This window comes from Lepidochelys olivacea (genome assembly GCF_965140295.1).
Source record: "Lepidochelys olivacea isolate rLepOli2 genome assembly, chromosome: 21".
NCBI classification, from domain to species: domain Eukaryota; kingdom Metazoa; phylum Chordata; order Testudines; family Cheloniidae; genus Lepidochelys; species Lepidochelys olivacea.
Window position 1 is genome coordinate 12,948,561 of NC_140431.1, and position 17,929 is coordinate 12,966,489.

The window sequence follows — 17,929 nt, forward strand, 5'->3', positions numbered from 1 at the left end:
ACATGTATACATCAAAGAAAGAGCCAAGCCCCATTAAGATTCTTTGTAGACACCTTTAATCCCATTGACTAAAAATACATACATTTATAAACAGTTTCCTTGTCTGTTACAAAAGTCTTCGTTTAAAACTGAAGTTTTAAGTTTAAACTTCACTACTTAACGGGGTTTTGCTTCTTGGGTTACTGTTTTGACACTGGAAATGGATTTGTCAAGCTGTCAATTTCACATCAGGAGTCTCACACTTTAGCCCCTAATGATACTGTTAAAACAGCAAAGGCTGCAGGGGAAACATTGTTTAAAAAGCCCCTCCCTTGGTGTTCAAGTGGAAACAAATTTGTTTTAGGTATGGTAAAAGTTTACTTACAAAACCCAGATTTGAGGCCAAATTTGACCTGACTGTGTCCCAATTACTGAACCCATGGAGGTACACATATCTCTGCTGCATGATTTTAAATCAGTATAAGAAAGGTGGCTTTAGTTAGGTAGTGGTGGCCTCAGAGTGGATAATGTTGACATCAATCAATAATACTAGACCTAGTGATTCTTAGCATGCTATTAGCTGGAAAATGGTGCAACTGTTAGTCCTAAGTCTCCGAGCAATACAATCCCTGACAGGGACATGGCCAAAAGGATCCCTACTTTTCAGACTTCCTGTTTGACTGTTCCTTTTACATTCGGTACCCTCAGGCCTCCTGTAGTGCCAATGGGGACTAAGTAGTACTCTTACAGCTCTGTTGATTATGGTCTCTCTCCATTATAGCTTTGACCAATACCTCATCAAGTCTTTTGTAAGGAAGTGAAATGTCCAGTAGTTTAATTTTTCAAGTGATCAATCATAGCTACCAAACAATGCATTAAAGAAAGTACAGTATATTCTTAAACTGTCCAGGATGCATTAAGATCCTCTTAGTTTCATTCTTATTTGGAATGAATACATAGTTACTTAAGGGGAAAAGTTACATTCGCTGAGGAGTGGACACAGACAGCAGATGTATTCTCTCCCCCAGCCCTTCCATCAAACACCACATACTGAGAAAAGCTGTCAACTATCTGCTAGTAAGGTAAGTTGTCAGATTTTTCTTTAAATTCATTTTCATGTTTATAGGCTCTTGGCCCTTTGTACAGCTTGCTCTTTGCTGAGTGAGGGCTGTGGTATTTTGGAGGGGGTTTAAAACACAATGATAGTGAAACAGTTGCGGCTGCTTTGCCAAATCTGAGATCTGACAGGATCTGTGCTGGGGATCACAAGCTTTTGGTGTTCCAATTAAAATAGGGTGGGGCACCGAATCTTTACACAGCAGGAGTGGATAACTGCGTAAGGTAGAGGAATAAAGCAGGCTGAGTATAGAGGAGATTGGGTAACACAGGAATACTATAGTCTAGGATTGTGGGGGCTGGTAAGCTTGCTCCCATTGTGTTTCTGTTCTCATGTAGCAGATTTCCTAAGCCACTTCCAATGGGAGCCTCTACAGCCAGAAGAACCTCCATGCTGCTGCACTGAAGCTTATGCCACTCTTTCTGAAGTGACCTGAGCTGCTGCAGGAGAGCCTAGGATTGCAGATGAGGGCAGCAGGTCTCACCTGTGGCCACTGCTAATTAATAATCTCACTCACTGAGCTCTCCTCCCCTGTTTGTAGCACAAATCTGTCTGTGTATAGATCTCCACTGCAAAAAAGATGTTTTCCTTTGTTTAACAGTATGATATTACATGTTAGCTAGTCTACTGTAAAATCCTAGAGGAGACAATACATTACAAGATAACCAAGTAACATCAACATTTTATATTTATTTATATAGAGAGGTAGTATTCCGATAAGGTCTATCAGTGGTTGACCTTATCTGAATACTACAGTGCGTTGCCTCCACTAGGGTTTTACAGCAGGCTAGCTAATGCATGTTAGTTTCCCTGCAGTAAAAACACACCATTTTTGGCAGTGAAGACATTCCTTTAGCCTGGAAGCACTGGGGCAGGTGCCAAGCACCATGCCTCACAAGGGTCTCTAGGCAGTCCTTGTGTCAGGACTATACAAACATTCAATAACAGTGAATTAAGAAATAAGGAATATGATCTTCCTTATGCTACCTGATATACAGCAGGGAGGGAATCCTTCTGTCTCTGGTTCCCCATCTCTACCTGCTGTGATAGACACACACAAATTCAGATGTGGCTCCTGTACTGGAAGCTGGTTTTGTACACTGATGCCACCTACTGGGCAGCATGGTGACTAACAAGCAAAACCTCATGCCCACCCTCAAACCTTCCCTTGCAGTTTTTGGGCAGCACTCTAAGGACTCAAATTTCCTCCAAGCAGGATACTTTTAGCAAAGAGCTTCGAGCTTTATTTCCCCACCCTCAGTCTTGGGTAAGGGGTGGGGCTGAAATGCCTTGGATATGCTAATTACTTCCTGAGGGGAGGGATAAAGTCCAAAAGGCCCTGCACTTAAGGGGGCTTTTTTTTTCCTAGCTCTGCCTCCTTTGCTTCGTGGCTTCTTTTAGAAGAATGAGCCCTGTGTTCCCTAGTACAGAGAGGAATTAAGGAACAGACTTGAACTAACTCAGGAGGCTGTAGCTAGCCCCAACAAATGAAGACAGATTATTTTTCTTAAATCTTATTTTTGCAGCATCTTATGCTATGCATCATCCAGACGGTAAGAGAAAAGCTTTGGGTTACAATCCCGCTAACCCCCTTGCATGTCTCAGCTGTACTATGAGGCAAAACTCCTAGAGCAAACTCAGTAATGGACAGAAACCTCACAGATAAATGGTGGAGGAATAAAACAGCACAGAGGCAATGGGGTTGGGAAGAGGTTCAGAGGGGCACAGGCAGATGGTGAAGCAGGCTCCCTAGTTCTGGCACAGATTCAATGATGTATACGTACGCCAAAGGAAACTTACCTGAACATGCAGGAGTCGTCTTTACTTGGGGACAGCTATAGTCTAGAAAGGAGTAAAAGGGTGGGAGTTAGAAGACCTGAGTTCCATCTCCAGCTCTGCCACAGTGTGACTGTGCAAACTTAAGTGCCTCTTTCCCAAAGGTATAACCGCGCCTAACCAGCTTTAAAAAGCAACTTGTGATCTCTGACTAAAGGCAAAATATTGTCTCCCATGGCAGCAGCAGCAGAGGCTGGTGAACAGGAGGAAGGATAGATGGAAGCAAGTATCAGCTTTTGTTTTTGAAGTAGGTCAGTCCTGCAAAGTGAATCCTGAGTCTTGTTTCCCTAAAAGAGCCTGATCAGTAAGGTGAAGTGTGACTATTTCCTGAAATTCTCATTTTCAGGAGAAAGGAAGGGGGCAGAGAATCGGCCAACAGCAATGAAGGAGGAGGAGGAACAGCAACCCATAACTCCTGATGGAGGATGGGGATGGATGATAGTGCTTCACTTCTTTCTGGTAAGTAGAGAGAACCTTGTGGGACCCTTGGGAGTTAAGTCCTGGGAGGAAAGAGATGCTTTCACAGGTTGTGTTCTCACACAGAATGCTTCTTAGACAACAAAACCAGCATATGATGCACACAGTGTTGATTCTAACATGCTCATGGCAGAGACTAACATTGCGAAGGAGGGCTAGAGTCCTACTTTAATGAGTCTAGCACACTGGTCTAACTTTACACGTAGAGATTATGCTCACAGTGAAATGGGTAACTAGTTCTGAGAAAGGATTGATCTCTGTCCTTCATTAAAAAGCAGTTGGACTTGGTACTCTTTGCTTGTGACAGTTTCCTCTTCCCCTCCCTCCACCCCACAAGTCTCCAGAGGTACACATTGTCACTGTAAAGATCATACAGCTTTCCTATTACTTCTGGTAGCTTGATAACTATAGAGGAACCCAACTCCGGTCTCCTTCATGAGGCTCTGTGGGGAAAAAGGCCACGGATCCTCAGCTAGTGTAAATGCAGTTACATCAATTTACAGCAGCTGAGAATCTGGCAGGGATGGCATTTACCAGAGCTGTTTTTTAACCCGGTAAAATCACGGTTTTTACCAACTAGTTAGCCCCAGTTCAAAGTATTTTCTATTTTAAAGAACTGTTTCATTAATGTACACCACATTGCTTACCCTTAGTTACATATTCAAAGTGTGGTTCCATAAGGCAGAAGATTCTGAGATTAATTTAGGTTGTTCTACAAATACAAATTAAAACTGCAGTATACATAATACTAAACTTCAGAATGTCCGTATACATTTTGGTTAGGTATTTTCTCAAGGTAGTTATAGATGTCTTGACTCATTTATTTTCACATTTATATCTAGCAATTTGATAAGTTTTTTTGCAATCTATATTTTTTAGTAATTTTCATTAGTATTCTAACAACTTTATTTTTCCCAGTTTAAACTGGTATTTACCAGTGCTCTGTCCCAAACTAGTTTTTCCCAGGAAATTGCCAACCCTGGAATCTGGCTCACAGTCTGTATACAAGAATCAATTGCTAAGCGGCTGCAAAACAACAACGCATTTACCTGCAATTTGGACGTTAACATCAAGTAGTACATAGTTATTTCTATAAGCACATTTTGACCATGGATGTCAAAGCACTTGACAAGCTTGTTTAGCTAAGCCTCCAAGGTAGGGAGCCTTATATTACCCATATTTCAGAACATCACAGCTCAAAACAGCAATGCTATGAATAGAAGCTAGGCATCCTGACTCAAGTGTGTTCAGTATATTCTACTACCTGCTTATTTTCCAGTCAGCTACTGGAAAAAGAAAATTACGCAGCATGGCAGTTTCTGACTGGGAAATCTTTCCAATGCTCATGCCAAAAAGCCAATCAGCTCTGATCTGTCAATGACTACTGAGATTTCCAAGAATTAAAAAGCCACCCAAGTACTTATTAAATTACTGACAATAAGTGTTTAACTATTTCAAGATTTTTTCAGTCTCTAGTTTTTATAAGAACTAGTTATAGAAATATGCCAAATAGTGTTCAAAGGAATCTGAATTTTTAAACACATCTCAAGTGCAATGCCATTCTGGTCTCTTGTTGGAAAAATGTCCATATCGTGTAGGCTTTGCTCCAGTTAGAATGTGGGCACCACTGAGACCTAGTCACTGAAAGTCTCTCTCACAATCCTACCAGACATATGTCCCAATTTCTGCCACTAAGCAATGCTACTAGATGGCTTAGAAAGCAGCAACGCTGTCCCATCCCAATATTGCACCTACTTGCAATAATGGGAGGAGGGAAAAGGAGTGTGTGTGTAATGTAATTTATAGGGGAGGAAAGGGAATTTTTTTCCTGACTCTAACTTGTCATCAGCTTTTCTCCCAATACATGAAGATTTGTCACAGTCCTGAGGAACAGGGAGAGGATATTGTGGCCAGGAATCTATTTCCAACTATGTGCAGCCTTTCACTTGTATCTGCTTTGGGTTTAGGTAAACGTGCTCGTGATGGGAATGCTGAAAACCTTTGGAATTTTCTTTGTGGTCTTTCAAGAAGAGGTGGGAGGCTCTTCAGAACAAATCAGTTGGATCGGCTCCATCATGTCCTCTCTTCGCTTCTCAGCAGGTCAGCAGGGATACGCAAGTTCAGAAAGTAGCAGAGGCCGGTCTACACTCTTTGAATTTTACGTCCATTTGATCGCATTAAATAGCTGACATTAAATGACCTGCCAAACTCCTAGTGTCTACGTGACAAACTAGTGCAATTGGCACATTTGTTAGCACTCCTAGAGAGTCCAAAAATTAACTGGGCCTGGATGCTGAACAACCTTCCAGGGCTAGAGGGCAATCACTCCAAAGCAGGGTTCAGTAGCACTATCATACCGGTTCTTTGAAGACTTCCGTCTGAAGGACAGTGACCCTTGGCTGACTAGGGGGAAGTGCTCTTGTCTACACCAGCACTCTAGGGGAGCTGATCTGGTGGTGGTAGCCCAGGGAAATCTTTGAAGAAGAGGGTTTGCATAAACACAGCGTTTGACAAGTCACTGTGCTTCTCTGTACAGGATTGGCTATGCTAATCTGATCCATTTAGTGCAGTATCCTACCTCTAATACCCAGTTTTTCAAAATAAAGTAGTCTCTCTCCCACCACGAAATAATCCACCAATTTAACTGAGCACTGCTGTCTAAAGGGGGAAGGTTGAGGAAATCCTTCCTGACCATCTCCAAACAGGAGACTTGATTACCTTTCTCTCCACTATCCTACTTCATAGATCATAGCATGAGTGCTCCTTGCAGCTCTGATGGAATTCTCAGAGCAGGATCAGAGAATATCAAGACTACTATCCTAGATGTTGTTGTACCTTGAGCTATTGTGTTTTTCCTCTAGATCCTCCAACTGCTTACCTCACTACTGACTTATCTTCCAGGTCCACTGGTCACTATAGCCTGTGGGAAGCTGGGGGACCAGCTGACCTCCATCATTGGGGCAGGTCTAGTTAGCAGTGGTTGTCTGATCAGCACACAGGCCACTAGTATCTCCTTCCTGTGTGTGTCTATGGGACTGCTATTGGGTGAGTAACTTCCTACAGCTCACAAGTTTCGCTCTGGCTGCCTTTTTGCCACTTTCCTGAGTAATGAAAGCATTTACAAAAGTGCATCAGCAGATCCAGACAACTGTTAATCCACGTGGCTGCTTGATTATCCTATGGCTATTAGTGTATCACCCAAAGGCTGCAAAAAGAAGACAATTTCTTCCCTGCAGGCTTTACATTCAGGAATGCCTAATGACACTTCTGACTTACTACAGCCACTGTGTGAATTTCAGGTTGTTTTTTTTTAAACCGACTACATGTAGCAAAGCTTGGTTTTTTAAACACCACGGGTGAAATCCTGATCACTAAGGCCAGGATTTTGCCCCATGTACCTTGGAGAGCCACGCCACTGCATTTTACCTGGGTTCCCAGAAAGCACTATTGCCAGTCACCAATCCCTGCTACTCTTCATTGTTTCTAAACAGGCACAGCTTGGGCATTTCCTTGTGTGCGTCACATCCACTCTCCTGCCACATATAGCAAGGACTCTCTTGTCTTTACAATACAGCTGTTAGTTGAGGTGACTCATTGAGGGTAGGTCTTGAATTAGAAGTTCTGCTCCTCACTTGCATGAGATGAAAATTCCACTCCACAAGAGTCACTGCTTGGGCACTGACCTTCTTTCTTCTATTTCAGGGCTGGGCTTTGCTTGCTTGTATCAAGCAGCTGCTGTGATGACTGCCAGGTACTTTAAAAAGCGACTAGCTCTATCCAATGCAATTGCACGCTCAGGAATGGGACTGACATTTGTACTAGCACCTTTCACTCAACTTCTGATAGATTTTTATGGTTGGCAAGGTAAATTGGTTTTTACTTTTTCCACATTTCACCATCAGCACCAGGTACCTATCACTCAAGGTGACCTAGAAGGGATTGTTGTTTTAAAGATTGTGGGGTTGGTTTTTAGCACCTTCTGCTAGAGAGGCTAAGCTACTTTGACATATCAGGAATGGCAACTCTGGTTGTCTTAAATCTTTAAGAGATCCTTCTTCCAAAATGTAATCAGTCACTGAAGTTATATTGGTGTTAAACAGTGACTATAAATTCCTCTCTTATTTGCTAAACTTTCTTGCAATGTTGTACTTTCGCTGCTCATCGTGGAGTCTGCCAAATGAGACAGACTAATTTTTTTAAGAATAGTAGAGGAGAAAAAACACAGACCTTGAAACATATTTAGTTCTTTCCTTCCCCTTGTTTTAATTTATTAGGCAGGCAATGGGATGGAGAGTAGCTATGTTTCTTATCTGCTTCCCAGCTAGAGTCTGCTTTCTGTTTGACATGACATTGCTTATTCACAAGCAGGAAGGTGACTTCACCTCGGGAAGAAGTCTCACAGAAGGACAGAAGCAAGACAAATACTGTTTTTCTTGCAACAGATAATTCCGTGTGTTCAGTATAAAAACAGAGCCAATTCTAAACACAAATGTTTGAGTGTATTGATCAGAGCATTATAGTGGGGGGAAAAACCACTTATCTTCCTTCCCCCTCTTCTCTCAGGTACCCTACTGATCTTTGGAGGGATCATGTTAAACCTTGTGCCTTCTAGTATGTTACTGCGACCTATCATCATCAAGAATCTCCAGGACTTTTCTGGTAGAAATGTAGACAGTGGATCATTAACACAAAGTAAACATCCAGCAACTCTTACAAGCCACCTAGATGAAATCAGTACCACAGAAACACAGTTTAATACTAGACTGGATTTTCCTATGCAAGATTCCACTGTCACAAACAGGTTCCAGGCAGCTGGAACATTAGGATCACTAGTTCCTGTGAACTCTGCTGGTCTGGAAGGGCCTGAGAGAGAAACCTCCAACTGCTGCTCTCCTGATGGAGGCAGTGACAGGGACTGTGGCTATAACCACCTTCCACTGCAAAAGGAATGGAATTCCCACTTATGGCCAGTTCCCAGCAGGCAGCCTCTTCTTGATTTCTCACTGCTGAAAGATCCCTTCTTCTGTATTTTTGCCTGGTCATTTTTATTCAGCCAACTGGCCTACTTCATTCCCACCTTTCACCTGGCAGCAAGAGCCAAAACCTTGGGCATAAATGGCATGGATGCCTCTTACCTCATTTCAGTGGCTGGTAGGTAAGAGTCTCCTAACCTTATTTTAAGAATATATTTGTATTAAAGAAATGTAATAAGCCCCTGAGAGCAAAAAACAGTATAGCAGTCAGCCAATCCTGGCTGCTATTGTGACCTCTCCAACTGTTACATAAATGCAAACAAAGAATTTTACAGGCCTGCCTATTTTAAGTACAGCTGTTGTACATGAAGGCTGTCTACCTCAAAAATCAAACTTTTCTAGTTTGTGGTGTGAGTGAAGATATTAAACTTCAAAATATGCAAATAAGATAACATTAAGGAAAGTAGCTTCACTCTCAATCATTAGGTAAACTTTCTTTGTACAAAGAAAGGGCTCTGTAAAGTGAAATCAACATCCTTGGAATGTTATTTAGGGGCTACTTGGGCTAAAGAGGCAACTGATATAGATTAAGGACACTAGCAGGAATACAGGTAATGAATATTCAGTGGTAATCATCACTTTCCTGAATTTGAGACTAGTACATATAACATATCCAGAAGGTCGGCCCTGCACTTTTAAAAGTGTTCAATTTATGCGTCTTCATTATGGATTAAGGTGGGGTTTGGTTTTGTTTGATCAGGAATGCCAAGTTTGGTCATCTCTGATTTTGCTGGATGTCTTTGTACATGTCAGGTTTACTGTAACTCTCTCACCCTTTAGAGCATCCTCTCTGAACTCCAGATGCCTACTGGATGCTTACCAAGCACTGAACAATCTAAGAATCCCATTCTCCTCTCTTGTGATGTCATATCCTAAATGTAAAACATCAGCAGAATTTTCTTGACAAACACTTCACGCAAATGTTTTTGTAGATTATGAAGAATCAAGAGCCCAAAACCAATTTCTAAAAGATTTGGCTAGAGCCTTCACAAGAATTTTCTGTTTCTCTCTAGGGATTACAGAGACAGTCAGCCAATTGCTTTCTGGTTGGATTGCTGATCAGAACTGGATCAAGAAGTATCATTACCATAAGACTTACCTTATTCTGTGTGGCATCACTAACCTGCTGGGTCCTCTTGCCACATCCTTTCCATTACTTATGGTCTACACCATAAGCTTTGCCATATTCTGTGGTGGATACCTGGCTCTGCTGCTCCCTGTACTGGTGAGTAAAGGATCTCATCAAGAGGTAATACAGTAATGCTTTGCACTTCCAACTGAATATCTCAAACACCTGAAATCCTGTGGCCTGATTTTCAAGAGTGATGAACACCCACAGCTGCCACAGATTTCAGCCTGAGGGTTGTGTGCTCAGAACTCTCAAAAATCAAACCACTGGGGACCTTGTTAGTTTACTGCTTTTAGGATTACACAGTCATTTGCAGGCCAGACACAGCAGAGGCACAGTATTGGGCACCTCAATGTATTTCCAGTGACCTAACTCAATCACTTGGCTTCCCAAGTCCTGTCTCTCAATGCCATAGTTCCATCTTAGGTATTGCACTCTGTCCAGTAAAGACAATAAGAACACTAAACTTCATTCATTTGTAACATAAATCAAGATTAGTAAAATGAAGGGCCTGCATTGTGCAGAAGGTCAGACTACACTATCATAATGGTCCCTTCTGACCTTAGTCTGATTCTATGAATGCCTATGACCAGTTAAGGCAAACTGCAGTAGAATATTGCTGCATTTTCATGTAGCTATGTACCTGTACAAATCTTGCTTGTGCATCACATCCCAAGAGAGTGAGTTTAAAATATCTTCAAAGACAAAGATTACTAATTTCAAATGTTTGTACAGCCAAGGGCTAGAAATGCATCAAGCATCCTAATGTCAATTTTGGGTTTAATTCTGTATGGACAAACTCTTTTCAAACTTTAACAGAGTGAAGAGGAGACTCCCCAGAGAAACACTTTTCATTCTAATGTGTCTGTACATTGTATAAAGTACACGTCTAACGCAACCTGATACAACGTGGGTTCACATACAGCGCAGTAAAACTCCAACACACTGCTCTGAGCAGAATATTAAAGGGGTGGTCAGGGGCTTCCCCCCCAGGATCTGGGAGGCAGGAGCTGTGGGGACTTTTGGGGGTCCCACAGTGGCCTGGGGGATTAGCGGGGTAACAGGAGCAGCCTGCTCCACTTCCCTTGCCCCAGCTGTGTTGCTCAGGGGAGGGATCCCACCTCACTCACCAGCAGCAGTGGAAGCTGAGCAGCCCAGCCCCAGCCAGGTGAGCGCGGAGGGCGTCCTTTCCCCCAACCTTCCCGCAGTCACCAGCAACAGGAAGCGGTGGAGTGGAGCAGGCAGGGGGTGTGGATAGGGGTCAGAGCAGGGGGGTTGGGGTGATTAGAGAGAGGTGGTCAGAGAACAAGGGGGGGCAAAGCAAGTTCAATACAGTGCGGTCTCACCTATAACACGGTGAGATTTTTGTGTCTCCCGGAGACAGTGTTATATCGGGGTAGAGGTGTAAAAATTATTTCTGGTTCCATAAACAGGTAGATCTTGTAGGTGTCCCCAGACTCCACAGTTCTTTAGGATTTGCCTCATTCTTTGCTGGGATAGCAGCCATCGCTGGACCTCCTATAGCAGGTAACATATAAGCAATATTTTCCCTCTATTCTCTTGATAGAAAATACTTAGTTCTTCTCTAGCATCAAAGTACTTACTAGGAAACATTTGAGAGCCAAGGTGAAAGGTAGTTAAGATGACACTTTTCTTCAAAAGGTAAAACTAATTCCTAACAAAAGCTTTAACTTGCAAGTGAATGAGTTAATGGTGGTAAAACATAGAGCATTTTCTTTAGCTCTGACCCTCCCTTCAGAAGAAGAATTGTAATCATCTAAAGAAGAGTAAAAAACTGACTTTACCAGACTCACTGTTATTTCAGTTTAACTTGATGCTGAAGGGGTGATGTGGTCCCAGCAGCATGAGGGGAAGGTGCTATATTTGCAGTGCTTTGCATAGAACAGAGGGGACCGAAATGGTTCTAGCTGTCATCTCCTGACTTGACTAAGGATTCAAAATCTTCTCTGCTAAACAGCTTACATAGGCTCAAATATAAGCCTTCCCCCTCCCCTCCCCAAAATACCATCTTATTCTATATATAGTGTGGGGCACATTTTGGGTGCTATATTGAATATTTTTATTAAAGTCATATTTCTTTATCCACTTAAATTGAGGGGGAATTGGCATGTTTCATGCACCTCTGCCCAAGGCAAAGCCTGTCCTTCACTGAACCTTTCACCTTACCTTCATATCTGGATGTGGGATCAGTATCTTCAGTTATCCCCAGGCTAGTGTTTTACAGTGTATGGATAAAACTGCCAGGTCAAATACCAGTGAGTGAATGGCATTAGGTCATCTATCTTGTTCCTTGTATGTATCCCCACCCAATAATCTGCTTCATTCCAAGTCTGCCTCAAGTACCTTATGTGGGGAATTACTTCACTTTGTATTTTCTTTGGTCTACGCATCATACATGGCGATTGCACTTTCAGCTGCTTGTAACATATCCACTAATTGGTGATGTCCCCTTTATTTCTAATTTTTTATAAACACTAACCATTAATAGTTTATTTTGGGGGGGCAGGGGAGTGCGAGAGGAGGGTGCAGGCTATTCATATGGCAGCTCCTGGCAGTCCACGTCCTGCCAATACAGCTGAGATGGGAAAGGGCCAGCAATAGGAGGGAAAGGAAACCAGGCAGAGGAACGAAGCAATCTAATTTTTCCCGCCCCCTCAATTGTGTGTCCCATAAAAGGGAAGGGAAGATTTTTTGGGGGAGGGAGAAAGATAGCTCAGTGGTTTGAGCATTGGCCTGCTAAACCCAGGGTTGAGAGTTCAATCCTTGAGGGGGCCATTTAGGGACTGGTCCTGCTTTGAGCAGGAGGTTGGACTAGATGACCACCTGAGGTTCCTTCCAGCCCTGATATTCTGTGATTCTATAGGATCAAGCACATGATTGTATGTTCAGGGTACAATCCTATGATCTAAGATTTTCCCTTGAAATCAAACCACCCTATGCTAAAAAACTTGCTCCTTGCACTTCACACTGGAAGTGAATTCTGGTGAAAATAAATGAGGCTTGTTACTGCTATTAAAGATGGGTCTAGGGTTTCTCTTCCTGTGATTAAATGAATTATTCCTAACTTATCTACAGTACTGAAGGTTAATTTAAAAATTTCCATAAACTCAAAGCATCTACTACTCCTAGTACACTATACACAACACCAAGAAGAGGTGAAGGATGCATATTTTACACAACAAAACAAATACTAGAAAAAGAGCTACTTACCTGAAAGACTCATTTCCCAATTCTTACTTCTAGATCCAAAGTCAAAAGCAGTGGTTGAACACCCAGAGCTAAAAAGTCTGATGCCTCACCAGCAAGTAGGGACCACTTACCTGCTCATCATACAAGGGACACCTGTTTAAGCGGTGAAAACTTCTGACATTCTAGAAACAAAACTAAAGATAACACAGGAGAACAAAACAGGCTGATTCTTAGAGGCACAAACAAGCATAGGAAGAGAACCATGTTAAGCTTCGCAGGAACAATACAAACCAACTACCATGCTTTTAGCAAAAAAGTTACACTTCAAAGCAAAAAGCCGCTTTGCAGAAAGAGAGCACACCAGGCACCTCCAGCTCCATGACTGGTGATAAAAGGCATGATATAGCAAAGGCATATGCTGTGAGGGGTTAGAGCGTTAAGTTACAGAGGAAGGATTTCACAGCGCTACTTACGTTTAGAGCAACGATGCTTTTCGAGATTTCCACAGGAAACTTTGCATCCCCTTTAGTTTCTCTCCAATTCACAGACTAATCACCTGCAATCTGCTTTCTCCAGTCAGTAAGCAAAAAGAGAAACCATTAAGATCGCTCTCTGTGATCAAAGCCTCTCAGATGTATGTGCTGCAGAATGTACTGTAATGCCAGCTGGTAAGAGGTGGTAGGCAGGCACCACCTACTGATGAATTTGAAATCAGCTGAGTTGCAGAGAAAACATGAATGTGTGTTCTTTCCTTTACGTAAGTAGGTATTTTTCAGTAAGCTCTACCCATAATGGGTTTAAAAACTGGAGCTCATGTCATTTCATGCTGGACATCTTAATCCCATGATTCCAGAGTTTAAAGTAACCCACCCATCTAACAGGTTTCAGAGTAGCAGCCGTGTTAGTCTGTATCCGCAGAAAGAAAAGGAGTACTTGTGGCACCTGAGAGACTCAAATCGGTTAGTCTTTAAGGTCCCACAAGTACTCCTTTTCTTTCCACCCAACTTTTGTACAGCAAGCTTCTGTACAATATGAAGTCACCACATCCTATGAAATAAAGTATTTATCTCATCCCATTAGATTACAGATAACATCATTTAAAACCTACAAGTTCAGGAAGGGCCCAAACAATATCCCTGAGAAAATGAGACAAGATGTCACTGTAGTGAAGTGATGATGCAGGGAATTGAAATATCCCAATTAGTTAACTTGAGTTCAGAGCAGCAGTTAGTGAGATGCAACTACAGGCTCATAAGCGCCTATTAGCCTTCATCTCTTAACATGGCCATTAAAAACCTTAATTACATTTAAAAATGATTTTTCCCCTCTTCATATTTTCCTATTTTTATTCACGTCTAAATTTGAGAAATTATTTTTCTATTACTGTCTAGGCTCTCCCCCCACAGACAGAACCACCAATTAAAACAGCCATGTGGCTAAGGAAAAGTAGGGGCTCTTACATATTTCTTCCAGATTGGAGACTAGTTTTAGAACCTCTGATATACTGGGCCATATCCTGAACTGGAGTAACTCCACTGGCTTCCATGGGTCTGGCTCATCAAGTCTTCATGTTATCAACATGCTTTGTATATCCAAGTGTCTGTCTACACTGCAATCAGAGGTGTGACTGCAGCACATGCAGACATAGCTTGAGCAGTGGCAACACAAGGATGTCACGGTATTCACCAGCAGTGGCTTTTACCAAGTTAAATAATGTTTTGTACCACCTGTGGAAAAAACTAGTTAGTCCCATTTAAAGTATTCTCTATTTTAAAAACTCTTGAATTAATACACACCACATTCCACTTTGATTCAATAGATTCAGAGATTGATTTAGGGTTGTACAAATAAAACAAACCTGCAGTAGGCATAATGCTAATATGTAATCTAATACTGAGCATTGGAATGTCTGGAATGCATCCAATGAAGTGAGCTGTAGCTCACAAAAGCTTATGTTCAAATAAATTGGTTAGTCTCTAAGGTGCCACAAGTCCTCCTTTTCTTTTTGTACGCATTATGGTTCAGTATTTTCTCAATGAAGTTATGAGTCATAGCTCATTTCAGTTTTCAATGTTAGTAAACCTTCCAGGGTGTAATAATATGTGGGAAAGTCCAGCAGCTTTAATAACTGAACCCTCATCCATTGCAGGTTGGCTGTATGACTACACTCAGACATATGCCTGCTCCTTTTTCTTTGCTGGAACCTGTTATCTCATCGCACCCATTTCCTTCTTCTTTGAGCCTTCAGCCCATAAGTGGAAGCTACGGAAAGAAGCGGAGTTGAACAAAGTGAGCACTTAGTGGCGAGGCTCTGCTGCAGTTGAAAGAAAAGAAGCCTGCCTTCAGTATATGATCAGAAGGTGATAATTAGGACAGACTTTTCACTAATAAATAAAACATGGCAGAAAAATGAAAACTGACATTTGTCGCAACAAAAGGCTCAAATGATCTTATTGTCCATAAATGTTACTTCATGAGCAAGTGGTGTTTAAGATCAAGATGAGCCCAGCAAGATATGCATTTTGGCTAAGACTTTTTAGTTCCTAAAATATCCTCAGTTTGCCATGAAGTCTAGTCATCGCTTAAAACAACTTCACAGCTTCTGTTCTTCCCCCAGTGTACGTTATCTCATATGTTTAACATGATTAGTAAGAGCCTTTGTATTAGGTAATTCATTTCTGCTTTTCCAGCTTGCTTAGCCAGTGTCCTTAGCCTGAAGGGTTATCTAAACCCAGTCAGCCCAATATATGGAGTTAAAAACTGACTCACCTTTCAACATAAAGCAGATGAGACACTCAAAAGTGCTAAAACATAGAGGATCTTGTTAATTAGGTTAAAAATAACTGGAATAATGATCCGGGGAAGAGAGTGCACTAAAGAGGATTAAATTTAAGCTTCAGTGAAACAAAGATGGAGTCCACAAAAACCGGTTTTTCTGCACCAAGAAAACATTGTGACTGCTAAAAGTTCTCCTGACCATTGGCATGGTACATCTTTGTTAACACACAGGATGGAACCAAAAGTAATTTAATTAAAGAAGGTACTATGATATGATAAAGTTAAATTCAATCTTCTTTTCATACAATATAACCAATTATTTGATGTGCTGGGTATATTTTCATTAAAAATTTAACAGCACAACTGAAATTCTTGAGTTGGAAAAAAAACCTAGAAAAGGAACGGGACAAGAAAAGAGACCCTTCTGATACAGAGAATGGGGAAACCAGCAACTCACTTCTAGCCCCATAAGTTATCATACTCCCGTATAATGCAAAAGGGAAGGTATACTAGGTCAGATGGTCTTTTCCTGTTATTTGTATAATAGTCCCCGAGGCCCAATCCAGACTGTACTTGACACTGGGCAAATGACTTAAGATAATTTTTGGTCCAAAGATTTTACTATCAAAACAGAAAAAAAATGGGTGGGAGGTACAGAGGTGAACACATTTGCTCAGCATTACACAGAAGGTAAGCAGCAAGCTACAACCAGAACCCAGGTCTCTGGGCTACCCAGTTGGGTGCATTGTGTACCAGGCCACGCTGCCTAATGTGTCATACAATAGCAGGTTTAAAGGACTGCAAGGCAGATATCAAAGGCTCCTCCGATCTCCACATCCCTCCAAGTGACTGGGGCATGCACACACTACATGCAGCTGTCGGAGCCAAGGCAAAAATTTTAGCTTAACCTTATCTGGTTGGGCCTACGTATTAAATGAGTCTCCAGATAGTCTTATTTTACATTCCATACAGAAATAGAAAAAAAAAACAAAAAACTGGAAGGATTAAGAGGTGTGTGCGCATTGCAGGGAATATATTCTTACTTTCTCCTAATGATAGAGAAATTGAATATTCTCTGAATATTCCCAGAAAGGGAAAAAACTCTAGATATCTGTGTATGTGCTCTAAGGGGGGAGCGTGGTGGGGGATTTCTCTTAACTTATAGCAATCAGTGCAGCTCTTTCCACACAAGCAAGCATCACTATTGTTAAACATCTAATTCCATTTATGCCCCAAAATATCGTTAGTATCCTTAAATATTTGGGAATATTGTATTTCTGTTCTCACTTAGCCTCCACTCTTTGTGTTTATCTAGACACTTCACACCAGTTTGAAGGTAGCAGAACAAGAATGTTTAAAGTGATCTCTGAAGGGCAAGACCTAATACAGCAGCTTTAGCTTTCTTCACACTGCAGTGACTTCAAGCTTTGCAATATCTATCACCAGCTATTTGAACACTTATTAATTTTCTGGAATCTGCAGTATTTTTAAATGAAAATTATTTTGGTCAATGGCACAATCCATTTTCTACCATTAAAAGAATTTTCCATTACAGAAACCTCTCTTTAACATGTAATTTCAAGTATGAAAGCAAGTGGTGTATATTTAATAAAAAAAACTACTGAACATTACAAGTTTATTAAGGATCTAAGACATTGCTGAAGGCAAGAAGATTCACGTAAGGATAATGGGCTAAATTCAGCCCTCATCTAACTCCACTGATTTCAAAGAAAATCTGTGCCTGCTTATAGCAGGGAAAAATTTGGCTTTAAATCTGCAAAATTTGTCAAGTATAAATATTAAGGTACCTGATTTTTCAAAGATTCAGAGCACTCATAGTTTCAAATAATTTCAATGGAAAATGAGGCAATGAACACCTCTTATAGTCAGTCCATTAATCTCTAACTGTAGCATCAAATGTTACCCTAGGATTTGGGTGTGTGAACTAACTCTTAAATCCATGACACAAGACATATGCACTAGACAGGGATTTCTAAGGGTCCTCTTTCAACTCAATGCGGTTCTAACAACATGTTCAAGGCAAGGAAATTCTCTTAAAGATAGTGGGTCAAGTTCAGCTCTCAACTAACTCTGCTGATTTCAAAGAAACTGTGCGTGCTGAAAGAGAACACCTCAATGAGTTAAATAGGCTTCAAAATCTTTTTTAAAGAACAAGAGCAGGTATTTTGTGGGTTACTCCTAGGTTATGTCTACACTAGCAGCACTTTGATGGTATAACTACACTGGTAGATTATACCAGCAAAGCTCTCTTAGTGAGGATGCAGTTTATAACAGCAGAACTGCCCTTTTGCTAGTATAGCTTATTTTCCTCAAGGGGGCTGGGATAATTTAAAATCAGCAAGAATTCAG

At 41.3% G+C, this 17,929-nt stretch overlaps 1 protein-coding gene across 4 annotated transcripts; it reads left to right on the forward strand.

Moving 5' to 3' along the window:
• The first annotated feature begins 85 nt into the window (after positions 1 to 85).
• On the forward strand, positions 86 to 17,074 carry SLC16A4 (solute carrier family 16 member 4). Of its 4 annotated transcripts, none has more exons than XM_084611388.1 (10): positions 86 to 1,061; positions 3,279 to 3,391; positions 5,377 to 5,509; positions 6,311 to 6,454; positions 7,112 to 7,273; positions 7,973 to 8,560; positions 9,456 to 9,667; positions 11,005 to 11,098; positions 14,931 to 15,070; positions 16,875 to 17,073. In XM_084611388.1, exons 2-10 carry the CDS (start codon positions 3,314 to 3,316, stop codon positions 16,920 to 16,922), a joined length of 1,599 nt encoding a protein of 532 aa, XP_084467514.1. In that variant the 5' UTR covers positions 86 to 1,061; positions 3,279 to 3,313; the 3' UTR covers positions 16,923 to 17,073. The 4 variants fall into 4 exon arrangements, 3 of the variants coding, with proteins under 3 accessions (XP_084467514.1, XP_084467515.1, XP_084467513.1); XM_084611387.1 differs by lacking the exon at positions 86 to 1,061 and adding an exon at positions 1,099 to 2,649; XR_014709198.1 differs by lacking the exon at positions 86 to 1,061 and adding an exon at positions 1,101 to 2,649 and having other exon boundaries at positions 14,931 to 15,141.
• Positions 17,075 to 17,929: the final 855 nt, after the last annotated feature.